General features: G+C 50.6%; 11 protein-coding genes across 11 annotated transcripts; 6 read left to right on the forward strand and 5 right to left on the reverse strand.

The window, feature by feature from the left end:
* Nucleotides 1-2,639: 2,639 nt before the first annotated feature.
* On the reverse strand, nucleotides 2,640-5,551 carry EJ05DRAFT_504069 (uncharacterized protein; the record flags this gene model as incomplete). Its single annotated transcript, XM_033747513.1, has 7 exons — nucleotides 2,640-2,682; nucleotides 2,735-4,011; nucleotides 4,082-4,118; nucleotides 4,173-4,816; nucleotides 4,866-5,198; nucleotides 5,246-5,365; nucleotides 5,417-5,551. 7 exons carry the CDS (start codon nucleotides 5,549-5,551, stop codon nucleotides 2,640-2,642), a joined length of 2,589 nt encoding a protein of 862 aa, XP_033596985.1.
* Nucleotides 5,552-5,774: 223 nt separating this feature from the next.
* On the forward strand, nucleotides 5,775-6,529 carry EJ05DRAFT_504070 (DUF1763-domain-containing protein; the record flags this gene model as incomplete). The annotated part of the gene is made up of 2 exons (XM_033747514.1): nucleotides 5,775-6,223; nucleotides 6,274-6,529. 2 exons carry the CDS (start codon nucleotides 5,775-5,777, stop codon nucleotides 6,527-6,529), a joined length of 705 nt encoding a protein of 234 aa, XP_033596986.1.
* Nucleotides 6,530-6,559: 30 nt separating this feature from the next.
* Nucleotides 6,560-7,512, reverse strand: EJ05DRAFT_144324 (uncharacterized protein). Its single transcript, XM_033739265.1, has one exon. It carries the CDS (start codon nucleotides 7,241-7,243, stop codon nucleotides 6,590-6,592), a length of 654 nt encoding a protein of 217 aa, XP_033596987.1. The 5' UTR covers nucleotides 7,244-7,512; the 3' UTR covers nucleotides 6,560-6,589.
* Nucleotides 7,425-7,809, forward strand: EJ05DRAFT_504072 (uncharacterized protein; the record flags this gene model as incomplete). The annotated part of the gene is made up of 3 exons (XM_033747515.1): nucleotides 7,425-7,514; nucleotides 7,592-7,669; nucleotides 7,744-7,809. The coding sequence occupies 3 exons, from the start codon at nucleotides 7,425-7,427 to the stop codon at nucleotides 7,807-7,809; spliced, it is 234 nt and encodes a 77-aa protein (XP_033596988.1).
* A 472-nt stretch (nucleotides 7,810-8,281) lies between these two features.
* Nucleotides 8,282-9,468, reverse strand: EJ05DRAFT_494466 (coiled-coil domain-containing protein 25; the record flags this gene model as incomplete). The annotated part of the gene is made up of 5 exons (XM_033746197.1): nucleotides 8,282-8,578; nucleotides 8,694-8,797; nucleotides 8,911-9,037; nucleotides 9,243-9,277; nucleotides 9,396-9,468. 5 exons carry the CDS (start codon nucleotides 9,466-9,468, stop codon nucleotides 8,282-8,284), a joined length of 636 nt encoding a protein of 211 aa, XP_033596989.1.
* A 180-nt stretch (nucleotides 9,469-9,648) lies between these two features.
* On the reverse strand, nucleotides 9,649-11,048 carry EJ05DRAFT_479511 (uncharacterized protein). Its single transcript, XM_033744686.1, has one exon. The coding sequence runs from the start codon at nucleotides 10,710-10,712 to the stop codon at nucleotides 10,095-10,097; it is 618 nt and encodes a 205-aa protein (XP_033596990.1). The 5' UTR covers nucleotides 10,713-11,048; the 3' UTR covers nucleotides 9,649-10,094.
* Nucleotides 11,049-12,792: 1,744 nt separating this feature from the next.
* Nucleotides 12,793-14,855, reverse strand: EJ05DRAFT_520651 (kinetochore protein nuf2; the record flags this gene model as incomplete). The annotated part of the gene is made up of 4 exons (XM_033748744.1): nucleotides 12,793-13,401; nucleotides 13,461-14,375; nucleotides 14,436-14,711; nucleotides 14,760-14,855. 4 exons carry the CDS (start codon nucleotides 14,853-14,855, stop codon nucleotides 13,285-13,287), a joined length of 1,404 nt encoding a protein of 467 aa, XP_033596991.1. The 3' UTR covers nucleotides 12,793-13,284.
* Nucleotides 14,856-17,534: 2,679 nt separating this feature from the next.
* EJ05DRAFT_144537 (uncharacterized protein) lies at nucleotides 17,535-18,202 on the forward strand. Its single transcript, XM_033739266.1, has one exon. The coding sequence runs from the start codon at nucleotides 17,592-17,594 to the stop codon at nucleotides 18,114-18,116; it is 525 nt and encodes a 174-aa protein (XP_033596992.1). The 5' UTR covers nucleotides 17,535-17,591; the 3' UTR covers nucleotides 18,117-18,202.
* EJ05DRAFT_144712 (uncharacterized protein) lies at nucleotides 18,203-21,341 on the forward strand. The gene has a single exon (XM_033739268.1). It carries the CDS (start codon nucleotides 18,289-18,291, stop codon nucleotides 21,079-21,081), a length of 2,793 nt encoding a protein of 930 aa, XP_033596993.1. The 5' UTR covers nucleotides 18,203-18,288; the 3' UTR covers nucleotides 21,082-21,341.
* A 511-nt stretch (nucleotides 21,342-21,852) lies between these two features.
* EJ05DRAFT_144633 (uncharacterized protein) lies at nucleotides 21,853-22,384 on the forward strand. Its single transcript, XM_033739267.1, has one exon. The coding sequence runs from the start codon at nucleotides 21,957-21,959 to the stop codon at nucleotides 22,230-22,232; it is 276 nt and encodes a 91-aa protein (XP_033596994.1). The 5' UTR covers nucleotides 21,853-21,956; the 3' UTR covers nucleotides 22,233-22,384.
* Nucleotides 22,385-23,024: 640 nt separating this feature from the next.
* On the forward strand, nucleotides 23,025-23,439 carry EJ05DRAFT_443255 (thioredoxin; the record flags this gene model as incomplete). The annotated part of the gene is made up of 2 exons (XM_033742076.1): nucleotides 23,025-23,170; nucleotides 23,247-23,439. The coding sequence occupies 2 exons, from the start codon at nucleotides 23,025-23,027 to the stop codon at nucleotides 23,437-23,439; spliced, it is 339 nt and encodes a 112-aa protein (XP_033596995.1).
* Between the last annotated feature and the right edge of the window lie 2,602 nt (nucleotides 23,440-26,041).

Raw genomic sequence — 26,041 nt, forward strand, 5'->3', positions numbered from 1 at the left:
ACGATCCATAGGTGTTCGTCCAATGATGTGTCAGCTGCCTCACGAATCTTTCAGCTTTGGGTATATTCCAATTTCAGAATATGCGCGAGTCCTGTTATATCCTATAAGGTACATTGGCGCTCCTTGTCCTCCCTCGGAATCTCTCCGACTCAGAGAGGTGTATCACGTCGTATGCGAAGCTGCACAGAGGAAGATCGGTTTGGAAGCTCCTCCGGTCTCCGTTACATAAGACTGAACCCCCTGGACATTCAATGTAGGCTTTGATGCCCCAATGTAGTGTTCTAGAACATGGTCTCAAGACGAATGTCTTATCCAGAGCTCATTTTCGATTCGGCACATCTTACTGAAGAAGACAGCGATACGAATGCATTCCAAATCGTCGACCGAATGACTTGCCCAACCGGAGCCCCCTTATGTCGCCTTGCTCCCTTTGAACTCAATAAACAATGTGAGGATCCATGGCAATCACTACGTTGGAGCATGGCGAAGCGATATTATTTTCACACGACGATTATTGTTGCTGGCCCCTTCATGCTCACTGATGGAATCAATGTACAACTTCAACGTATTTTTCAAGGATATCACATCCAAAACAAAATGCCATTCCTATTGGAGCTGCCTCGATTGATGAAACTGATGTTAGTATGGTCACGAGACGGATTATTTGATCTGACTAGTAGAAGACAGCTTATCGGAGCAGTCGCTGATGAACGTTGTACGAGGATATATCATATCCTGAAGGATTCTCGCGCGCTTACATCGTGTGGTGGATGACAGTACCAGTATTCTTGGCCTCAACTTCTTCTACTACCATATTCTTCATATTGGCCAGGATCGATGCTGTCGACACGACTGCGTACATCACAAGAGCAAGGAAATCTTGAATTCCTATGGCAATAATAGCTTTGCTTATAATGAGGACTTTCGGGACGAAGTTGGAGAAGCACCTTTTAAAACAAAGCGGTGAGGCACACTCGTGTACTACCGCATCTATCTAAAAAGTTTCGTGCGCTACAATCGACGATGCATCAGTGTGCCCTTGCAAGGCGGAGCGAAAGACATTCACCACATATCGGCGAACCTCCGCTTTCCAAAACATAACAAGACTTGATGCCCGGCTTACGGTAGATCATCAGGAACATGGCAAGTATAACCGTCGAATTGCGCTTCCATCGACGATGAACCACCTGATCGGACTGGCTTGGCGTGAGTTTACGCCATGGACTGTCACCACTTGCATAAGGACGTTGTACAATTCAACAACTCTTAGAATTTATGGCTCGCCAAACTACGCCGAGCCATCAATTTCTGGAAGCTCTCTGATCAGACATCCAGTAGCTAGCTTGCATCGAGATCCAGCTCCAGCCATTTCGTATGCCTCACACGGTTATTTTGACATATCTACAACAGAGGTTCTGTTGTACGACGGTGGTGTTGCTACAGGCTTGCGCTCAAATGTTGCACAGGATACTGCTCCTCGCCACCAATAGCTTGTCGTTGGAATCGGTGATCTCCATACACTTCCATCTCATGTTGGTCCGTCGGACTTCGGTGGACGGTCTTATATGACTCGAGCAGCAACAAGAAACTATTATACGAACTTACACATTACAGATCACAAAACATACCACCGCTCACAAGCAGGTGGTCCATTGCACGAGAAATACGGGTATGGTTGCTTATTGTATCAAGTATCACAACGTCTCAACTACTCAGGTTTCTCATCCAACGTATTACGATTAAGTACAATCCTTTCTCGTGGGGTTTTCCTGTTGAAACTATCAGGGGACGAAGCACATGGTACCCGAGCCAGAAGCATACGCTGTAAGCTATCACCCTTATCCTACACCCTCTCAACGACTCCTCACAGCCACAAAAAACGAAGCAATCGAACACGAAGACTTCGAACTTACGAACGATCGCGATCGACTGCGGTTCCTAAACTATCATACCTCGCAACCATGCAGTTTTGCTCTTGTGAACTGTAATTTATCTCTCTTCCAAACTCTGTGTCGCCAATCCTTACGCGATGCTTATGAAGCTATATAGTTTCTGTATCAGCTTTTGGGCTCTCGATAAATGATATAATCTGCAGCGCAGAAGCAACGTGTGCACATTTTTAGTGTAATATAACATGTCCAAGGCTACGCAAGAGGCAACTGGTTTCTAGGACTGCTGCTCCAAACCAGACGCAGTTCATGACTACAAGGGGGACATATGGAAATGGATGGAGTACGTGCACTTCCCCGGTTCGGCTTGCGCTGGAGACAGTAGTTGGGTAATATGAGTTCTTTCTTTTAAGTCAAGATTCTGCCACATTCTGTGAATAGGTGCAATTCTCCCCGTCAAGCTATCACTAATCGTACCTGCAGTGGCAGCTAGTCTCACCGTCACCATAAAGCCGCGACTATGTCATACACTCTTTTGACCTAATACTAGCCGCGGACTCAGTCATGTCATGGCTAGACTCAGCGCTCAAAGATGACTGCCTGTCCGAAAGACCAATAGTCATACAGGGTATCAGCCCAGAAACAAGTCAGCAGGATACGCCATGCCATGCAAATCCCGGCACATATGAACAAACAATGTTAATGTCAAATAATACATAGAGTCTCCTCTTTAGAAAAAGAGAGGTACAATCAATAATTGTCCCAGACTTGTTCGGCGAGAGCTCGCTCGGCCCTGTACGAGCATGTCAGTCTCAGCTAGTTTGCACCGCGGTCGAGTGACTTACACGACACCGTTGCCAGAGAGGCCTTTCCGGGGCACAACTCCAGAGTTGCGCGGAATTTCTGGCTGATCAGGGTCAACCATTTTGCGCTCTTTGTGCTGACTGCGCATATTTGTACGGCGTTGAGCTGCCGGCTGCTTGTTCTTGGAAGAAATTGCTACACCCGATCGCTTCTTCCGTGGCGGACTGTCTTGAATAATGATTGGGTCCTCTGAGTTGCCATTGCGGATGCCTTCATTCCGAGCGGGGCTCTGCCTCGTGGCTCCCGATCTATACTCACGGGGCGTTATGAATGGTTCTTTCAGACGCACAGACGCGTGCCGGCCAGTATTTTGGCTCTGTCCGCTAAGCAAACGACGACTCTGGGAAGCCTGACAATTAGTATGAATGCGTTTCTCATTCTGATTGGTCATATATTGACGATGAGACTCATGCGCAGGACGATAGTCACTTGGAGACATCAGTCGACGTGCCTCTTGCTCGAGCTCCTGAGGAGACTGAACATAATCACTTGGAGACATAAGTCGTCGTGCTGCTTGCTCAAGTGATCGTGTTGACGGAGTCTCTTCACCATGGATCTGTCCAGGTTCAGTGTAATAATCAGAATGATTCGGCCTATAGCGGCTTTGTGTCCGCGGACTCTCTGCAATCAAAGGTATGTAACTTTCATCATAATCTGGGACTAGTCCAGGCTTCTGGGGTACGATTTGGCGAGCCTGTATCTGTCCTGTTCGAGATGTTCTTACGTTGCTAGATATTAGACCTTTGTTTGTCACGTACTGAGGGGCTTTGCTTCGCCCAACATAGTAGTCTTGATGCGATTCATGAAATTGTTGGTTGGTATGAGCCTCGTTTGGGATCGATTGCTGTTCTCGATGTGAATGCAGAGTCCGTCTGGACCCACTATGTTCGTGTCCATAAGCGTCTCTGCCTGGGCCATGTAATAGCTGTGGCTCCACGGAGGTTGGCATCTTAGCTGCAAGTCGAAGATCACGCATTGACTCGTGCGCGTCTGTATCTTCAATGGATGGAATAGGCATGTCATGATCCTTGATAGAGTCATCATCTCGCACATGGGAGTACTGGCTGCCTGCAATCCGGTCTGATACCAGGGCGCGCCGATGCTGCGGCTTATATTCACGTGATGGTCTGCTGTGATGAATTGGGGGCTCTGCATACTTGCTTGCGACTGGGTAATCTGCGTCTGTATGCTGTCTTCGCAGTATGACAGGGTCAGTGACCATCATATTGGGACGCCTGTATACCACGTTTGTATTCGACTAGTGAATGTTAGGTTGAGTCAACACGGGTGCGCACTTGCTTGCAGGTAGCATGAACAGGAAAACCTACCGCCGGAACTGAGGGGAGAAGACGACCCTCAACGTATCTGCTATTAGGCTTCAGTTGATATCTCAGTGGAGCGCGAGGCTGATAAACTTACTCTCGAACATAGACAACCTCTCGTATTGGTTCCGCATACGCTGACGGATACGCTGTAGTCGGGGTCTCATATACTGAAGGGACATAGTCCTTTCGGTCTGTATACTGCACAATTGACGGTCCAGGCTGATGGGGGCGAGTTCTGACTGTTCGGCCGTTCGTCACCGGACGCATATAAGATATATCAGGCTTTTGTGAGGATGGTACTACCACTATACGTCTGCGAGCTCGAAAGGAACGCGAATTTCCTGTATAGAAATCTTGCGGGTAATCTTCAGGTTGCAGATCATGCGCAGCAGCTTGTCTGGATACGATCTCAAGACTATGCCCTCTAGCGTGGCCATTGACGGATTCGTCGGCACTATCGTCGTCGTCATCGTCGTCATCATCATCATTATCAGAATCGATAACAATAGTCTCGCGAAAGATGTCCTCGAATTCAGATTCGCCATCATCAATTTCGCCCCGCCACTCCATAAGTTGGTCTAGACACGGCTGTTCAACTTTAGCTCGGGCTTCGAGATACGTACCAGATTTGAGCAGTTTATCATAATCGGTGTAGACGTGGCGGATATGAGCAATGACTGCCAATTGTACGCGTCGTGGAAGCGAAAGCTCTTGTGCATTACCGACTCGTTTGGTGCCCTGTCAGCGTAAGCTCAATCGACCCACGGCAGCTTCGTGATTATTATACTTTTCGAAAAGCATGTTGGACAATCTCGCCGAGATCTTTGTCGGGGATTTTTGGGAAAAGATCTCGGATCGCAGATCTGACTTGTGTCTTCGTGTCGTCCTCAGAGCCCTTCCCCTGGTCCAAGCCTAAACGCTTGCTGTGACCCGCAAGACTTCTGGCAAGGCGAGACGTGGCGAGAACATCCAAGTCTTTCCGATACTGACCTCCTCGGATACTATATCCTAGCCAGTCGCAAGCCTGATCCACAACGGCGTTTGGGAAATGATAACCAACACGATGTAGATGATGGGAGATCTTCTCAGGGTCCGTTGAGGCCTTGTTTTTCGGAGTGGCCTAAGACACGTAAGGAAAAAGTAGCATCAAGGAATGAAATGACAAACAGAGACAATGTGAACAACGAGGCTACGCTTCCGACATAGCTCTTTGCAAAACTCGGATAGCTCCGGAATTCCTGCTGGGACAAATGTGTACCCTTCAGGAGATTGCGCATCATATGATACCTGGTCAACGACTTGTTAGAAGGGGAAACGTCGTCCAGATGTGAGACCAACAGCGGAGCGCAGCTTCTTCTTCTCTGCTGTCACAGACTCCAAGACAACCTTGTATGGTTTCTTTTTGCGATGTTCAACGCGACTAGGGGCTCGCGCTGAGCGCGCAGCCAGACCGCGACGCTCTACGAGCACCATGCCAGCCGCTGCTACTTCTCCTCCTCCCAACAATCCACTAGATGCCAGCTGAAGTCAAACCAGGCCTGGTAGGATGTACTAGTCATTAGTGTTGCAATACGTGTCTACAAATGTGATACAGGCACTCCGGGACGAATAACCATGCCAAAGCAGTCGTTGTTGTGCCAGCCAGTGACTCTTCACTTAGAGATCCAGTGACAAGGGCTATTCCTGGAAAGTGCAAATGACAGATGCCGATGCAGATGATGGACTGGTCAGGTCAAGTGTGTACGCGTCGAGACATCGGCGTCGGCTCCACGGGCCGGCTCCGGAAAAACCTGCATTGCCGGTACCTAAGCGTCGAATACATGCCTTTATCATAGTCGCTGATTCAACAAACACTGTGACACTACTTGGATCCATGCCAGATAAGATTGTTGCGGCATACCGGAATCTCTTTAGGCATTCGCTGCGAGCAGTGCAGTTCTCGAAGCCTGCCCGATACATCTACCGCGATAGACTGCGGGAAGCGTTCAGAGATGGCGACCCTGCTGATTTTGATCAGTCAAAAATCGACAACACAGTGGAATTCTTGAAGGCTGCGACGCACGACACTGGACTGGAACACAAGATAGTAAAGAATCTTTGCAAGGTGTGGTGGGGCCAGGCATCCCGTTATCAAAGTTGCGCAGAGTAAGCCCACCATCCGGACACTCTGTCAGGAGGTTGCTTATATTGTACAGCCCGGTGCCATTTATACATCGCACTAAGCTGAATGCCTTCGAGCACTACGACCACAACATCAGAATGCTTAACGAAAGCTTGGGTCTATGCATTCCTACAACAAAGCACTGGCAGCTTCTTCGATGGCGACAGGCGTCAGAGATAGTGACACCTAAGTCAGTACAAGGAAAGAAGTCACTACTCTTGAAGACACACTGGGAACCTTATCCAGAACTTGTCATGGATACACATGGCAGTACAACGTTTGATCATTAATTTGATTAAAGAAGAAGAATCTACTACGAGCTACACGCTGATCCCCTTACACTGTTCTCCTCACGCGCCTTTCCTGTCACGAACGGTGTCCTGATCATCCTCTTCCTCTCCTGGAGCGCGATCAACTTCGGCTCCAGCTGATGCAAGCCGATCAAATGCCGAATTGTTATGGCGCATATGCTTTTCATAGCGATCATGTCCTTTGGCATCCGGCTCAGAAGGGTGGGTGTGTAAATTCTTGGTCTGCACGGTGGCTGGCAGCTGATCTCCTGTGCCGGTAATGACATCTGGGGCAGAGGTGCCAACGTCTTTGGTCGTGCGTGGGATATCGACGTTGTTCGAAGCGGCAGTGGCCTGGTCTGCTGCCTCTAGAGGGTTGCTAGAGTCTGTGTCTTGATAGGGGCGAGGGACTGATTTGATCAAGTTCATCTTGCCCGCATCACCTGGGATGGATGTGCCTGTTGCGGCCATATCGGAGAGGTCTCCGCCTTGATGAGGGTCTGGCGCCATGGTTCGGAGGTAGTGAAGTAGATTGTCTCTCAACACAGGGCTCAATAATGTAGTCAAGTTCTGATGACGACTTATGCGATTGTTGTACATGAACGGAACACTGCCAGTTGACACAGCATCTATATATGCATAACGGCCACACGATTTACCCGATGACATCTGTTGACCCATAATTGCGGAGGACAATGTTGTCAATGCCGTCATGATGAATACAACAAATCACCTACACCCTGACCTAACAATCCCAGCACACCTACGCTCCCCAGCAATTTCCACTGCTCCCTAGGGCCCCGCACCCGAAGCATCTCCGCGTTAACATCGACAACGCGTCGTCCCAAGGTACGCTCCGATCCCATGCTCTCGCAATCCTCTAGTCCTCATAACAATGCCCCCCCAAGATCCTCCTCCCGCAGTTGACAAGCGCGTCGCAGCCCGCGAAGTCGTCGACATCCTCCACGAAATCTCGACTCTGCTCGTACGGCCCACCTGTTCCCCCTCCCGCAGGCACTGCCTCTTTTGATCCGTCCGCTAACACCCGCTGCCAAAATACAGAACACGAATCTATCGCGGCCACAGCTGTCGTTTTGCATCTCGCTGATCGAGAATGGTGTTCACCCGGAGGCATTAGCTGTGAGTGAGGGTTTTCGTGACTGGGGCATCCCCATAAAATATGCCTGAGAAGCTGATCATTTGTGCTGCGACAGACTGTGATCAAGACGCTGCGGAAGGAGTATCCCGAGTCGGACATGACGGAGAGTGAGGATGGGTAATGAGTTGTTTGGCTGCGATATAGAGGCTGTGGCCTTGCGTTGTGCTATTGAGGCGATAGGAGATTTAAAGAGATCGCGTCTTGATTGGAAGCTTCGCTGTGCGACCAAGCCGCTTACCCGTGCATGAAGCTCTATATGTCGAGTATGCCACGGTATTCAAGACTACCAGCAAGTCGATACGGAGACTGGTATTGCAGGAAGGGTGGCGCACGTCGCAATGTTTTGGCGAGCATGCTCAAGAGCAAGACGACGAACGCAGAGGTTAGGCATGTGGTCAGAGAGGCTATCCCTGAGATGCAGTCGTCTTGGAGAAATACGCAGCAAGGTTGCAGAGCCTACCAAAACGCAGCATCTAGACTCACGCACCTCATGTGCATCAAAACTGCTGAGCAAAGCGCACATCACGGTTCATATAGAAACATGAACGTTCATCGCTCACTCGCACAGAAGATTCTCTCACTATCTCCCGAAACTACATAAAATCATCCTCCCAGTTCGGATCCCGATCCTGGTTACTCTGCGCCGCTAGTGCATCCTCACTAAACATATCATCGTACGCATGCTCCTTCTCCCACTTCTTCTCCTTCCGCTCCTTTGCAATGCGTGCCTCTTCCTTGGCTCGCGCCTGCTGATTGACTCGGTCCCGCTGCCGCAGCTCCTTGAGACGATCTTCCTTTTCCTGCAGCAGGTTGGGATAGGATTCGGTGCGGGTTTTGTTAAGGCGATTTACGATTGGGTTCTCGCGCGCAGCGACATGGATCTTCTTAACCTGTCGGGGGAATTGAGCTGTGTGTCCTTTGCCCTGACCACTCGATCATATCACATGATATATAGGGGACCGCTGGTGTTGGGAGCGGAGAGAGAAGATGAAAAAGCATAATTACCTTCTTCTGGTCCTTAAACCCGACCTGCCCAACGGCCATACTTCCATCCTTCTTCAAGTTCGACCACGGCGTGTATATCACCGTGATGTTATCCTTCTTATTGCCTGTTCATCAAGGGGTTTTATACCTCAGCCTCGTGAACCCCCTTTCTTAAGCCAAGCGTACACGGAAAGAAGAAAGAATTAAAAAAACACGCGAAGCGAAGAATTGAGCATACCTTCAATCGAATTCGCCTTTGTCAGCTGTGCGCAATCAACCAACAAGTCCTTCTCAATCGCATCCCAGGTCTCGCCGTCGCGCAGACGCACGTAGACATGCGCCGAGGACAGATTGTCAACGTGAAACTATCCGGCCATTGCGCCCATCAGCCTTCCTGACCGCCCCTCAAACGACGAAAAGAACCATGCATAATTACCCTGAGAGTAGCACAATATTAGTATCGATTTCTCACCCCGCGAGTTCCCCCCACCCCAATTTTCTGTGTTTGTTTATGGATGCAGGGGGAACGGTAAGGGGAGAAAAAGAAAAGGGGGAATTTATTTACCAGACATCTTCGTCCCAGCCGTACTTTATCAAATCTTCGTCTAACACGCGCTCAGTCGATTCAGTCCATATGTGCCTTTTTTTACAAAGGGCTGTCCGGGTAGCTGACTGGCTGGCTGGAGCTAGTCTGCGCGCCCGAGGGAAAAAAAGCCTACGTACTTTCGACTTTGTCCTTGCCCATGTAGATGTATGCCGAGGGCTTGACGACGTTGCTTGTAAAGTAGTACACCATATCTGCCCCTTTTGCTGATAATAACTCAAGGATCCGTTGCGGGGTGAGCGTCTTGAAAGAAGAAGGCTCAGAAACGAGCTGATGGTTGTTAGTCATATTCGCATTGGAAGGCGAAGCTTCCACCACGTCTTGGCGGGATGGATCTACTTATTTCGAACACGTGACGGCAAAAAGTGGTCAGGTGCTTTTTGTAACTATTTTTTGCATTTCTATTCCATGGAGCTATCAATCTATTTAACAGTAATCTATTTCTCATATTGGAGAGAGAGAGAGAAGAAAAGAATCAATGCCCGCGCCGAAATGATCTGTTACCTTCCTAATCCTCTGCCTCCCTCCGCCTCCTATATACCTCTTAATCAGTAAACTAAACCTACAAAGGGAAAAAAAATATCTATAATCATCCCTGCACAAGACGAAGAAGGGATTGTATATACCCCTCAGTCGATATCAAAACGAAAGAAAAAAAACAAGAATGCACATCCCGTCAAGCAACAAACCACAGTCCCGCCACAAGAGCAACAGCAACAGCCATCACAGCCCCACTCGCACCCTCCATCCTCACTGCTCCAGACCCAAGCACAGGCGTCTCCGTAGACTGCGAAAACCCGCTCGTCTTCGCACTCGTACTATTCTTCGTCGTTTTGCTTGGCGTAGGTAGCGCAGATGACCTTGTCGAGGAGGTGGTGCAAGGCGAGGACGAGGACAAGGGCGGTGGTAGCGCAGTCGTAGGGGGAGAAGGAACGGCGGATGATGGGGCGGGAGGGCTGGACTCGTGCGTTGCCACGGGCACTGTGGAGATCAGTGTCACGCCGGTGGTGAGGGTGATGACGGTGGTGACGTCGGCGCATTTGGGGCAGGGCTTTGTGATGATTGTGGTGCAGGGTTGCGTGACGACTGCAGGTGGAGGAGGGCTTCTGCTGGGTGGTGGTGGCTGCGGGATGATGCCTTCTGGACTGTGCGGTTTGGGGTGGTCGGATGTGGGTGCTGGGGTGCTGTGTGTGGAGGGTGATGGTGTGATGAGGGTGGACAGCGTGCTGGAGGGACACGGTGTGCTGGATGGGGGCGGAGTGTGGATGGTGGTGCTGGATGGTGATGGTGCGATGAAGCCTCTGGACGCTGTGCTCGACGGAGTCGTGCTCGTGGAGCATGGGGTGGAAGAGGGAGTTGGAGTTGTCGTGCATGGGGTCGACGATGACGGTGACGGCGATGGAGTGTCTCTGGTCACTTTCGGGGTCGTCGTGCATGGGGTCGATGACGATGGTGACGGCGTTGGTGACGGAGTGCCTCTGGTCAGTGTCGGAGTTACGATGGCCTCCATGGTAGTTGTGCTCACTAATTTACTCGTGGAGCACGGAGTCGAGGATGGAGTTGGAGTAGTCGTGCATGGAGTCGACGACGAAGGCGACGGCGATGGAGTGCCTCTGGTCAATTTCGGAGTTACGATAGCCTCCAAGGTAGTTGTACTTATTGGCGTGCTTGTAGTGCATGGTGTTGATATATGTGATGGTGCTCGTTCGCCACCGTGCAGTTGTCTCTTACCGCCATCGTATGGTGCCGGAGCTGGAGGGGCTGACTCTTCGTTCTCGATGTTCTCGTCTTCTTCTGTCGGGGACGACGGCGAAGAGGTGGGTGTCGCGTAGGTATTTGGCGGAGGTGCGTACGAAGGGATGCCAGGTTCCTCGTCGTTTTCATCTTGATCCTCATCGTTGTTATTGTCGTCGTCGTCATTGGTGTTCTCATCGTTGTTGTCCTCGTTCTCATTATCGTTATCTTCATCCTCTTGAATATCAGGTACCGTGGTAGGCGTTGGCTCTTCCAGATCGACAGGACCTCCAAGCGTAAACTGCACAGCCGTGACCGTCGGTGCCGACAACGGAAACAACGGCGTCCAAACCGGATTGTCATCAAGCGGAGGTGGCAAGACCTGCAACACAGCCCGCGTAGTTGTGACCGGCACCACAGGTTTCTGGGTGACGCTCGCTGACTGAGAGACTACTTGGGGCACTCCTGGTTTAGGGGGAGATTGATTGATGGGTGGTGCAAAGGGTTGGACAACGTGAGGTCCCTGTGGAGTCCATGGGCTCACAGGTTTGGGCGTTGCCCCGGGAGGAGCATACTCGTCAAAAGGCTGACCTGGGAACAGGACTGGCCTGGTGACATAGACGGTAGTTGGCTCAGGGGCATCGGATTCGTCGAAAGGCTGCCCCGGGAACAAGACTGGTCTGGTGACATAGACAGTGGTTGGTTCGGGGGCAGTGAGTTCGTCAAAAGGTTGGCCTGGGAACAGAACTGGTCTAGTAACAAGCACCCAGACGACCTCGTTAGTAGAACCTTGGGCAGTACTGGTAGAAGTTGTGCATGGCGTCGATGAAGTACCGTGGCCCCTTCTGGCTACATCGGGAGGACCTGCAATAGTCAGTATGGCGACGACTGTATAAGAGAACATATAAGACGTACTTCCAGGAGCCGCCGAAACTGACGACAGTAGTAAGACTAGCGTCAGGGATATGGCTTTCATTGAGGCCATCTGAGTCGTGCGAGACGATTGATGCTGTCCGAGATTGGAATACGTGCGACGCAAAGAAGGACTGATCTATTTCGAAACAGTGGTGCGTTCCAGGCGACTGTGTAGGAACTGAGTGAGGAAAACGAATGACCAAACAGCCATCTCAACTGCCACAGATATGCGTTCTTATATACAACCATGATGGCAACTCGCCAGCCCACAAGAACTTCATGGCAGGGGGTGGCTGCAGCACGCCCAAATTCTCATGATGACCCTCAGGTCCCAGAGGCCAATAGCGAAGGTTGATATCTGGCTGTTTCAGCCCTGTACCGTCTAGACACGGTATTTCATTGTGTATGAGGTTGGCTTTGAGCATCTTCTTTTGGTCGTGGCGGAGAATAGGGCTGGGCCGACCCTTCGTACCAAACTTATACGGTCCGTAGGAACTGTGGTTCGGAGACCCACTATCCTCAAAAACGAAACAAGACGACGGAAGCGCCGGAAAACAGCGCACTTATGACGTTCCCAGCTACAATTACTCCAGCAACATGGCTTGCTAGTCCCACAGCTAGCAAGCTTCAGGACTTCGAGCCATCCCCTAGCAACGACGCTCTCCTATCACCAACCAGCCCCTTGGCAGGGCTAGTTTGCTGCATAGCCAAAGAAGGGTCAGCACCCAACCACAAAGGAAATGGCAGACGTGACATCACCAATCAGATTTTCCAAATAATAGTCCATCTCTCGTTCGGCTGGACCAGCCACTGGTGACCGCGAAGGACCCTAGGTTTTGATCTTCTGGCAAAAGAGTGGTGAGTAAAGGGAGATGGATGTTTCGCTGTGATGTACGTGACTACCAGCCAGTCTCTTGGTCATCTCGTCAAGAGGGTGGTGAGTGGCGCAGAGAGGCGCACCTGGGAGACGTCGGATCTTCGCGGAACAGCAACCGGCCAAGTCAGAGACAAGACATACTTCCAGGAACATTGACAATGAGGATAACGCGCTGCCAAGTTGTGGTGAGAGTCTGTGTGGTGATCAGCAATCCTAAACGCCCTGGCTATGATATATACCGTTCGTTGCATCGTGTCAATACCTGAAATTTGACCTCCAAGTCGATCGTATACACGAGCTAAAGCAACCCATAATGCGGAAAGACAAATGATAGCAGCTCGGGAAAATTGATCGGTTGAATAGATAGTCTTCATAATGTTCGTGGTGCCGAACCTGAGAAACACCAAAACACCACACACCACGCCAGCCAGGTATACCCAAGTGCAGTCCTCATGAAACATCAAGATAAAGCAGTTAAACAATCACGCCAGGTGTTGCTCCATCTCCGTGATATATAGTTTAATATGACTCTCCATCTTAACGTACTCCTCATTCGCGCTCTGTACTTCATTTTCGATGTTCTCTTTCAGATCAGCCATCTGAAGATGTGGTTAGCCACAACACACAAGAAAACACCGCAGAAAATGGGGCGACTTACCTTCTTCTCGGTTTGCTCGATTCTCACTCTCCTCCGTTCCATCTCACGTCCTTTCTCGCTGCGTTCGTCTGCGATTTGCTTGTGCACGGCCCTGAGCTCTTCCATACGGGCTTTTGCGTTGTAGGCTTTCTCCTCAGCATTTGAGCGCAATTTGTCTGTCCGGGTGTTGATCTTGCTGAGTTGGTTCTGCAGGAGCCGCTCTTGTCGCTCGACGTCGCGCACATTGTTACTCCGCTCTGATAGTGCGTCGCGGTACCTCGAGGCCTTGACAATCTCCTCCTCTTCCTTCGCAAGGTCACCTTGGACTTCTGTGAGAAGCTTCGTGCACGAGGTGACGTCTGCTGTGACGACGGTGAATGTATCTGCAGAGGTCTGTAGAGCACGCGCGCGGCGGTCGAGAGTCTCAATCTGCGCTTTGTCTGCAGTCAGATTGTTGCTTAGGTCTGTGAGGGCATTCTCCAGTGTCTCTCGCGATTGCTGGGTGTACGGGCGCAATTTATGCGCTTCTTGCTTCACTTGGAGTGTTGTCTCTGTCTTCTCTTGCAGAATGCCTTTCAATCGTTGTTGGTCCTCTTTGACTCGTTCTAACTTCTCCGCAACTCGCTCTTGGCCTTTCTTGAGCTCGAGCAGGCGTTGCTTGAGCTCGTTGTTTCGTCTTTCCCTGTCCTTCATAGCTCTCTCTGTCGCCTGACGAGTGCGATTCAGTTCGTGGAGCTGCTCCTCCTTCGCTTGATTCTCATGGTACAATTGCTCAATGCGCAACTTCGTACGCTCTGACTTGTTGAAATGCTCATCGATGACACCAGTTTGTGACTCTCGGAAACGAATGAAGTTTATTATGTAGGAGAAGATCTTGACGAGTCTTTGGTGAGTTGGCCTATATAGGTCCTGGAATGAAAAGTCGTTGATTCCACACTGCTCGCTCCGACATTAGAACATGATAATAGAGGCAAGTCTACAATTGGAAAGTCTTACCTCCACCAACAGCCGTCGTAGCATCACAAAGAAGCCCATCAGGTCTCGAGTATCCGCAGTGAATATGCGATCGGCATCTGGACCACAGAGCTCTTCCGCAGCGGCTTTCATTGCCGGTGCGACGACTTCTCGACTGAGATTCAACAGCACTTCGGAGAATTTCTCGAAGATGGCCTGAATCTGCTGGGGATTTGGCTTTTGTAGGTCTGCGACGGTGAACTGGGTCATTCCGGGGGGACCAATGTCGTTTATACATGATGCGATTTCTCTATCGGGCTTCATATGTCAGTCTCAAGGTGTCGCGCTTGAATGCGTAGAGCATACCAGCGTCATGAAGGCGTCCTCCTCCTGCTGTCGATTGCGAGATTGGGTATTAGCGACGACGCCGCGCGCCATGCTCATGCGTGGGTTGAAGTCCATGGCGAAGGCTCGGAGAGTATGAACGTATATGCAATGCGAATTGAGAGGCGCACTATGGAGAATGTGCGAGCGGGAGTCGAAGTCGAAGTCGTACCTAGGTACTTGGCAAACAGGTAAACAACAAACAAACCTAGATCGGCGGCTTTGGTCAGCCACGCGAAACTACATCAGCCACGGCTAGCCTTGTAACAGACTAGCGTCACAGTAGGAGACAGATGTCGGATGTCCACTCCTGCCAGGGCACCGACCACCAGACTGGAGAGAGTCACAATAAGCTCAATGAAAGAGCGATTCATGTTTACATGAGCCTACTACAGTGCTCCATCTGTGAGTCTCTTCACAGAACGTCGCATCGCCAAGTCTTAGTCAGCATTAATCCAAAGCGACGTACCAGTAAGTAGCTGAATGCGGTGACGGTATTACTAAGACTTCAATTCGCTTCTATTGCTGAGCGAAGGTATCAAACATCAAACCCAATGATGTATGCCCGGTGCCTACTGTCTGCTTACTGTTGCGCATCAACAGCAAGATAGCAGCACTGCGGACGAGGGGAGCTATATCTGTCGAATCTGCCAGGAACTATTCCGTCCCAAGCACATGAGAAGTGACAAGTCCCGTCTGACAAGAAACGGATACTCTGCGCCGCCAAGCACCACTTTCCGTACATTTTCAAACAAAGGAGAAGGTCAGCTTGAGCCGGGGAAGTTCCCGCTGAACGGGTGGCAGTTGGGCTTTGAGGAGTGGAAGGCGGAGGTTAGGAAGAGGTGGAAGTTTTGATGCGCGGAACGATAATTTTGTGTCTCTCAGGTTACATTGGCATTCGTGAAAGGCGGACTAACATGGCAATTGTTCTCACGCCTGACGAGTATGGCGCATGTATGGATGAATGGATAGACAGCTTCACGCTACACGTCTGGCAGTGGCAATGGCACGCGTCTGCGCGTGACGCAGTCCATTATTGGAAGCGCGGTATCACAAGACACCCGAACTGCAGTGTAAAGTACGGGGTAGAGTTGTTGACAGCAGCGATATGTGGAGGAGGAGAATATTGGATTCTGGCCAGGCCTACCATCAATGCACACAGAAAGAAATACGAGCTGTCGGCATGAGTTGGTCGTATGTACTGTGGTAGTCCGCCCTCCTAATACCTACCTACTGCATGCAGCTCCATTAATTAGTAGCTACTGTACCTGTGTTATAATTAGTCGAGAGGAGAGAAGGAATGACAAGCAAGGCACATCCACAAGAAGAAAAAAAGCATGTGAGACCGCCTCTCCATTGTTACAGGATGTTGTGCACGCAGCACAGGCATAACATATAACCAAGAAAAGGGTTGAGCAAGAAAGAAGGGGAAAAAAGAAATTTGATATTCGGGATGGCTGATGAGAGGAGTGCGGGAGGGGCGTTGAAGGTGTAATTATGGTATAGCTGAGGTTTGGTGCACGAGGAGGATGTAATTATGGTGCACGAGGAGGGCGGGAGCGTGAGTATCCATGCTATGCCGCCCATGATGATGATGATGTTGATGATCATCATCATGCGACACCGAACGCCGTGCGCTGGCTGTGTTCTGCAAGGATCCAAGGTGCACTGGGATAGGATGGCAGTGGTTGCGATGGAATGGGTTGTTCGTTGTTTGGCTGGTGTGTGTCTGCATGCATAGAGCTTAGGCACTGCATAGGTAGGTATGGATCGAGCCGAGTCTTTGCAGTGAGAAAAGAAGCGAGTCACAAGCATGATCGATGCATCTCTACTACGCACATGTAATTATTCAATATGACAGGAACCGAGTTTAGACTTCCCAGGAATTCTAGCATAATTACGCCACCATGAACGACGATCCCGGGTCATGGATGAGATGTGTATCATTGTCAAAGAAGCTTTCAGGTGGCGGTTCGTTGGCGGGCTACTGACTGTATCAGGGGCAATAGACTCACTGACTGACAGACAGACGGACAAAGGTTCAAGCGATGCAGAGATTAATTAGACCTGGAAGACTGTCCAAGACTAATAATAACACTAGATACTGCTGTACATGCTTAGCTGTATTACTTACTCCACACTGGGGAAATAGATGGTCACGTAGGAATGGTGGGGATTTTTCATGTCGGATGCTGCATGACCATGTAGTGTAGTGATCCCTCCCCACCGCCACTCAGGCACTTGCAGCGGACGTCCGAGACTGACGATCACCCGTCTGTCCAGGCTTCGTCTTGAGTGAATGTTGTCAAGTATGATTATTAGCATGAATAGAATGTGTGCATCTTCACAATCGTTATCTCGACGTCGACCGTGCACGGGATAATTGATTCAATAGCCAGACAGTCCGACAGGTCGGTCGGTCGGGCAGCGGGTCAGGGAGGGCAAGCCAGAAGACAGAAGTACAGGACTAACTAAGCCAACTCAGGCCGACTTTTAGCTGACTCTAGCTGACTCTAGCCAGCTTTGGGGGCACTAGAGGCGGCTGATGGCAGCTAAGGGCAGCTAAAAGTGTGGAAAATGGGCGGGTGAGGTCGGTACTGGGTCCCCTCAGTCGGTACTAAATAGGTGGCTTGCGTGTTTGCGTTGTGGCTAACCGGGAAATGTCTAGCTGGCTAGGGATTCATTGTAGGGGCTTGGGCTTGTACAGTATTATGGAAATAATCATTACGCTCTCGAATCCTACCATCCAAACGATGCCAACTATTGACAAGCCTGGTCTGGCTATCGAGTTTGATCATTATTACTATTAGTAGCATGTACTACGATGTATCTATAGTCCCAAGTCTGAGTCTGTGTCTGTATCTGCCCTCTGCAATTAGTCTGTCGTCTGTAGTGTGGATTGCTGCCAAAGGTGACCAGAGAAGGCCCGGTGTCACGCCTTTTTCACTGATTGACACGCTTCCACTGCTTGTTGCTTCCACATCCTTCTTCCACCTCCCCCCCCTCCCCTTACCTATTTACGTCCAACTTTATCTTGGATGTTCTCTGAAACACTGCCCAGTCATCATCATCAACATCCTCATCATCACCACTTCGACTGTCTACGACGACGACTACGACGACGAAATCCACGACAGAGACGACCTCTACTCACTGCCAGTCCTGCCCACGGCCTTGTCCTTCCTTCTAGCTCGCTTCCCATCTATCGAGGCGCGACCTGCACTCGGCACCGTCAGACCAATTGCGCGCGCAGCAACATCACGCCTCCACTCAGCCAACGCAACACCAGAAGCATGCACAGCAGCTGTTGTCGTCGTACACCTAGATAGCCCTCGCTGAACCTCTACTCTTTCGCTTTCCATCTTCGTCCTCGCTTTTTCCACCACAATTCATCAATCCGTTCATCACCTCGCCACCATTCTGCATGTTTCCACCCGTCTCCCGCCTCTGAGCCTCTGCGCTCTTGCGCCCCACGGTCAAACCTTGGAACGCATCACTTCCATTTTCAAGCATGCCGATGTGGCCCTTTGGTCGGCGTCGTCGCAACACAGAGGGTCCGCATTCCACTGCCGCCGAACGCAAGCCAATTTCGGAGCATGTCCGCCCAGGAACCCCAACATCCCAGTCACCAGGCCTGGCGCGTAAAAATAGCTCGAGGCATAGTCGCAGGAGAAGAAGAAAGTCGTCGCCCCACAGTATTCGAAACCTTGCGGCTGCAAAAGAAAATCATCATCATCAACCCGACACTGCCCATGCCAACAACCCACCTGCAGACTACGACACTTCCTCCTCCCATTCACCGACTCGTGAGAGGAACGCGCGCGATAAACGTCTAACTGCCTTGCCCTCTTCACCTGTCCTCGCCACCAGTCCGCATTTGCGACCCATTACTCTGCGCGAAACACCATACAACTTCAGTCTTGACAACAATGCTGATTCGGCCATGAGTCTTCCCAACGCCCGCGAACGGGGCAAGTTGCAGCGGCCTCAGTCGCTGCGAACACCCGACACTCTTACTCGGCGCAAGTCCATCAAGAGGAAGCCAGACCCTGTACGAGAAGAAGAGATTAGACAGATGATGGCGCCGGTTTCTATCAAACGACCTGCGACTTTTTCTGGGAGCATCCTACGACGTGACACAAAAAAGATGAGAGGCGGCCTGAATAGAAATTTCGAACGTCCCCCATCCGAGGTGTCTCTACCAATGCAGGGCTCTGTTCACTCGTCCATGTCAGGCTACTCAGAACTCAAGGGATTCAGGGTCTCTGCCCTTGATGTGTTTTCAGCCCGTCCCAAGCTTCGCTATTCTGCAAGCGTTCAGCTCGATTCGACTGCGCTTCAGCGAGCATCTCCACCTCCGACCAGGACCAGTTCGAGGAAAGACAAGCAGCCCGAGTCGCGCAGGGATAGCAACGAGATGGACCGCATTGGTGAGCTAGCCGAAGACATGGACGCTAGTGAGCTGAGAGACGTCATGGAACGAGACGCCCGTAGGCGTGCGAGAAAGAAGGAGCGCGAAGAAGAAAAGCTGAGACGCAAATTGGAGCGAAGAGCAGAAAAACAACGAGCCAAAGAGGCCAGAGCAAGAGAGCCGAGGAGGGAGCCCGAGACTGGTGCACTCGAGAGAAGGTATACAGCTCCGCAGGGTCTGGCGATCGAGCATGCCGTTTCACCAGTACCTACCACACCGCAAAGCCACATACGACATGAGACCTTGGATGTCACGATGCAAAACTCGGCTCATCATGACGATGATACCTATGAGGCTATCGAACAGCATTATGATGACTCGGCGGTCCCTGAATTCGCGCATCCAGTACCTCGCTCGCCTTCGCCTCTCCGAACGCCCACAGAGGAGCCAATCATCGGTACTGCTCAAGCAATCAACATTAGATTCTCCAGAGGGAGTATGCAGCAATCTCCTCCCCCACAGGATATCCATGCTCGTAACATTTCAAACATCTCATATCTACCTGACCTCATCTCTGAGGTTCAACCCCCGCCTGTGGAAGACCATCCCGCTTTCAGAACCCAGCCGACAGACCAGTCAAATGAACAGTCAAGCGATGATCGGCGTAGTGGTGCGGATGGAAGAAGAGGCTCTGTATCCAGCGCTAAACGAATGGGTGGTTGGGCATCCATACTGCGCAAGGCGACGTTTTCAAGAAAGAAACCCTCAAATATAGTACGCTCGTCGCCATCCCAGGCCTCATTCTCCAACACCTCGAGGGAATCTATGTCTAGACAGCCTTTACCAGCACACCTCGTCCAGTCGAGTGCCGCCACGCCTCCGCCGCGGTCGGTCTCCAGGGCTTCAGGCACGCCTTCACGAACGATGTCCAAATTCCGTGAAGACCTCCCGGAATTACCTCTGTCACCACCAGATTCCAGAATGCAATCTCCAGAGGCCCTTGATCTGACACCTCATGTGCCTCAATTATCAGAAAGAAGAGGGATGAAAGCGCCTGCTAAGATTGAGACCGAGCCAACACATCAGCAGGCCACGCCAGAGCCAGAAGAGACCATCTCTGAGGAAATGCCCGACTCGCCCTGGAATGCGAGTCGACGCACCTCACGACTCAAGTCTCTCTCCATGGCCTCGGTCGATTCGGAGGCCTCGTGGCTCTCTGGAAGGCCAGTCAAGAGAGCTGCAACGCAGCGCTACAGAGGTAGCATATCTTCGAGACAGCAGACCGAGGCGTCTGCAGAGGATGTCTTCGAGACGGCGAATGAGTCGAGTGAAGAGCATGATGTACACGAGGACGAGTTCTTCCAACGACTGTCGCCCACGCACGACCGTCGCATGTCGTTGTCCTCTGATCCTCTCAATCGAAAACCTAGCAGCACCATGCTCGGCACGATCGCAGCCGCACAAGAGGCGGAGGCATTAGCGCTTGCTGATGCCGTGCAACATCCTGTAGGTAGACCACTATCCGGCGACGAAGTGCTGCATACCGGAATTGCGAGAACGCCAACTGTCGTTCACCGAATATCGACTGCTCGAGTCAAGTCTAGTGAGGGTCTTGTGAACCTGTACGAAGGCAGCGACACGGCCAGATCCACGCCGTCTCCCTTTGACCACGAGGCTGTTGCCGAAGAGCCGCCTGAGGGGCCTTCGGAGGCACAACAGGCACAAGCAATTATTCTTGAACGAGCCAAGAGTATCGATCTCGGACGACGACATGGGCGGCACGTATCAGCCGGATCAGCGAAACTTTTGGACATCAAGCGACTCTCAGCCAACCCTCCTGTTCCCGACAGCCCACGCACGCCAGCACCTGACAGCGCGTATCAACATGAGTGAAGTGGGAAACGTGTTCATGAACCGTGCAGATAGATCCAAAGAGCATGCATCCTGTTGTCGAGTTAGCCACTCTTTTGATTTTCTTTTGTTCTTATTTGTCCTACGACACTCCTTGACTCTTCTTTGCGTTTATTCGGATTCTGTTTTGGCACATGATTCATGCTCTTTGGCTATCCGTACACGGTACGGAGCTCCTGGACACGTTTACCACAAGCAACCATTTCAAGCACGGGTATTGCTCACGTGCTGTCTCTTCAGCTATCACAATCTAAACTCCAGGGTCCCGGATCAAGCTCTCACACAGCAGAAATTCGCACTCCCTCCTTCGACTGTACACACTTCATCGGCCCCCAACGAGCGCTAAATTTCTTACACTACTGGTCCATTGTCCATACGCGAATGTTGCTTATCAGCACCTCCTTGAACGCGGTGTCTTCTTTTGTTCAACATCATATTATAGACGGCTTTGGTATTTCTGGCATGATATCCGGCCACGGCGGCGAACAGTCCGTGGCTTTGTATGTATTTGACTTTTTCTTTCTTCATTATTTGGCTATCTGAAATTTTGGTTGGCAAGCGGTTTGTGTGTGTGTTTGTGTTGTATGTGCTTTGGCAGGACTGCATCGAGCGCGGCTTAGCTTTCATTGCAGGCGTCGTGGAAAGCATATTATTGTTCACAAAAACGCCAACCCCTCCATATCCGCGTACCGCCGCGTAGCAATCTTTGTTGTATTTTGAGCACGCACAAGCGAACGGTGGTGGTACATGGGGATGATATCGCGTAGATCAAATCCAAGTTTGAGCGTCGTTCGAGGGAGGACGACGGGCATGTCTGTGCGCTACATATAGGCGCGTACCTAAGGCTACAATACAATATGAGTAAGAAACAAACAACTCTATTAACGTGCTTGGGATTGTCGTGCAACGAGTCTCGGTACTCCCCAAAAGCATACCGGCATCACTATTATATGGTTGATAGAGGCTACGGTCGTGGCATACATAGTTCATGCATGCATGATGTGTGCTCGTGCCTCCAACGTTTAGACTGGTGTTCTAGAAGGCACTGCAGAGGTGGTGGATGTACCTGCGTAGCATCACTGCAGACTGAGTGCGGGCGGTGTGTCAACATGTCAATATATGGATGTTGTTGACTATGCAATGTTGATTGGGCTGGGCCAAGGTGGGGCAAATGGAGTGGTGCAGTGAGACCTGAGCTGCCCACCCCCACCATGAATGATGTGATGAGAGAGAATGCACTGCTTGGCAGGCAGAAACGTAAGGCATTAGTACCCATCTATCCTTCTCTTCAACCTCGTCCTCTTCTCTCTCTTTCTTCTCCTCGCAATCTCCACTCTCGCGCAGCGACAGACGTTCAGACTGTAAGTGCTCTCTGCTTCTCGTACCGATCCATCTCCTGTGTTGTTCGCCAGCCGAGTCCCCGGGCGCCGTCCGAGACGTCGCCGAAATTGACCTTTCGGTCGCATCATCGCGTAAGCGTCAGAGCTTGCAAAATCCATCCGAACTGTCAGGAAGTTTTGTCGCATTCGACAGAACGTATACAACAACGGCCGAAGTCGTGCAGTCTCGTCGCTTCGATCGTTGATACCAACAGAATCCGGTGTTACGTGCTTTGTCATCCGTCTCCTTCATTCCAGAACATCATTGATTGCTCAGCACGTCCCTGGCATTGCACGACTACGTCACTCTTCACATATCTATCAGGCTCCGACCCTTCATCCTAACCCACCATGTTCCAAACATCATCTTCAATCATCTTCAGAAGATCAAGCTTGCTAAGAACAACTGCTCGTACAGTAGCCCGATCGACCGCCAGACAAGCATCCACAACAACGCCCTTTGCGCACCCACTAACAACACCGAGATCAACCCTCCCGAAACCACCACACACCTCCTCAACCCGTCTCTTCACCCAGACCTCCAAGATGAGTGGCAAGGAAGGCGTGCACAACCTCCAGAAGAAAGAGGACTGGGCCAAGGCCCTCGAGGAGAGCAAGGAGACCGTCCTCGTGCTCGACTGCTTCGCCACCTGGTGCGGACCCTGCAAGACCATTGCGCCGTTCGTCGTCAAGTAAGTCTCTCTCTCCTCCCCCTGTTGCATAGCCAGCATATATACAGCATATCTAACAATTGCCCCCCCAACATAGACTGTCCGAGAAGTACCCGACGGCCAAGTTCTACAAGATCGACGTCGACGAGCTTCCCGAAGTCGCCGAGGAACTCGAGATTCGCGCCATGCCGACATTCTTGATCTACAAGAACGGCGTCAAGCAGACGCCCGTTGTCGGTGCTAACCCGTCTTCGCTCGAGAAGGCGGTTAAGGAGGCTGTGGAGGGATGATGATGAAGATGATTACTTGTCCACGTGACTGGGATTTTGTACGGTCTTCTTGATGGGACTGTGAGGCTGTGAGGGTGTGATACAGGCCGTATGTAGAGAAATACAAAGACTGTTGGCTTGATTGTTTGTTTGGACCTGCGTAGTGCATACTTTGCTCCCTTGCTTCTTGCCCCTTCTTGCTTTTTTGCTATACATGTATGCGTAACATGCCATACCCCGTGTCATTTGATCTACCCGCACGCTCTCCCTCTATCAGTCTTATCTCCTCTCCTTCTCTCTCATCCCGAGCGAGCCCAGATCAACCTCCCCTAGAACGCCGCCCCCTTTCTAAACCCCATTTTGGGAGATAGAGATCCCATCTTCTGCTTTTGCTTTTACTTTTGCATTTGTCTTTCTTTTTTTTGCATTGTATAGTTGTGCATTCTTATATCTGCGGGGCTTATATGTAGTTCTATGTTGTTTATGATTAGTGGTGGGTGTAGGTGTACTCTTGAGAAGTGGGTAGGAAGGAGTTGGGAGTTGGGAGTGACAGGGTATTGAAAAGTGGGGAGTGTGGAGTGAGGCGTGGGGTGTGAGGGTGTAAGAGGGTGTAAGATGGAGATGTACTTTGGTAGTGTTGGTGGTGGTTATGGTAGTAGTGGTGGTGGTGATATAAGGGGCTGAAGTAGCTTGTAGGCTGTGAGCTGTGAGATGCTAGGCTGTGAGCTGTGAGATGCTAGGCTGTGGGATCATGAGGAGTAGATGGTGCGGGGTATCATGGTGTGCTATGGCTTGAAGTGACATACCACATTCCTGAGTTGGATCTGTGATACGGATTCATAAAATTAAAACTGGTGGGGTTATGATATATCATATGATATGTGTTTGTGGTATGGATCTATGATATGGATTTATGATATGGATTTATGATATGTGTTTGTGATATGGATTTATGAAATGGAGTTATAATCTTGAGCTCAGTGTGTTTCTGATATAGATTCCATAATGCAAATTCCTAAATCCATCCCATCCCCTTAGGCCCCAATCCCCATCTCCCAATCCCCATCTCCCAATCCCCATCTCCCAATCCCCATCTCCCAATCCCCATCTCCCAATCCCCATCTCCCCAATTTCACACTCTTACCAATCCACTCCCTATCATCTCCTGATTCCTTCCATTTTTCGAAGTGTGCCAGTCCTACTAGTAAGCAGGCTGTTTGACTTGCCATGTATAAATCTCGCCGATTCATGGGTTGATGGATTGGTGGCTTTGGGAACTTCTTTGGAAACTTCTTTGGGAACTTGGGAAGAATGGGGAAGAAGAAGAATAGGGAAGAATGGGGTATGCGGTAGAAGGGTGTGCGTATGGATGGGAAGAGATGTCGTGGATTTGGGAGTATGACAGGTTTTGAATTGGAGGTTTGATGGGGTGTGTGTCTGTGGGTACTATTGGTGTCGGGTTGATTCAGGATCAAGTTCATGTTAAGCCGAGTCGAGTCGAGTCGAGTCGATTCAGTTTCAAGTCAAGTCGAGTAAAGTCGAGTCAAGCCAAGCCAAGCCAAGTCAATTATGCCGTGTTCATGGCCGTGGATCGTAGCTAGATACTCCAGATATTGGATTTGTGAGCGGAGGATCAAAGGCAAAGTAAGGGGTACATGGACAAAGATAGAGACTGAGAGCAATGGACACGGAGGACACTAGTCGTGGACATTCTAGTGGTGATTCCAGTGGCAGTTCAAGCTCAAGTGTGCTTTATGAGCTTGGGCTGCGTGTGCCTGATCTGTGAGGTCGTGTTTGAGTGTGGAGATGGGGTTGGTACATGGTACAGTTCAGGGCCAGGCTGCAATGGAACACTGCTTGCTGGCGAGCGCTTGTCGACGAGGGCTTGATGAGATGCATTAGGGCCAGATGGACTTGGTAATCACGCAGTGGAAAGCGTAAGGCGTTGGACTTACCTGATTATACGCGCAACCTGAGTACAGTACGTGAAGAAGGACAGTATTTTGTCGTGTTATGGGCATGGACATGAACGTGGACATGGACGTTGGCTTGAACTTGGACATGGACGTTGGTTTGAACATGGAATGCAACAGAGGCAACAGGTAATGCAGTACCAGCAGGTTCAGACGCTCAAGATGTCACGCGCGAGGTGTCCCAGTAGCATGAGCGGTCATAGAATACAAGCTGAACAGTGACACACGTTGATAGGAGACATAGCAAGACAGGTCACTGACAAAGACGCAAAGTATGAGCGAGTATGATCTTTGTATTAATCATTGTATATACTACGAGAAGACATTCGCCAGAAATGAAGACAGAGAGCGAAGTTATTGCGATCAGAACCCAAGAAGCTTTACCTCTAACCTACAGGAGAACAACGAGCAGCAAAGAATGTCTAAACCGCTCAAAGTCCTCCAGTAAGCCCTGACCATGAGTAGCATTTTTCTGGGTACCCATAAGATGGGCATTCATCATCTCGCATGTGCTCAAAAGGAATCAATGAAGACTTACCAGTGGTATGTAAGATCTGCTATAAAAAGGAAGTGAGAAGTTAGCACAAGCCGCAAAAAGGAGAAGGGTGTGTGGTGTGTTAGATCTGCAGTAAGGAGTGAGAACTTAGCAT

This window comes from Pseudovirgaria hyperparasitica, assembly GCF_010093815.1.
Source record: "Pseudovirgaria hyperparasitica strain CBS 121739 unplaced genomic scaffold EJ05scaffold_16, whole genome shotgun sequence".
Classification (NCBI taxonomy): Eukaryota; Fungi; Ascomycota; class Dothideomycetes; order Acrospermales; family Acrospermaceae; genus Pseudovirgaria; species Pseudovirgaria hyperparasitica.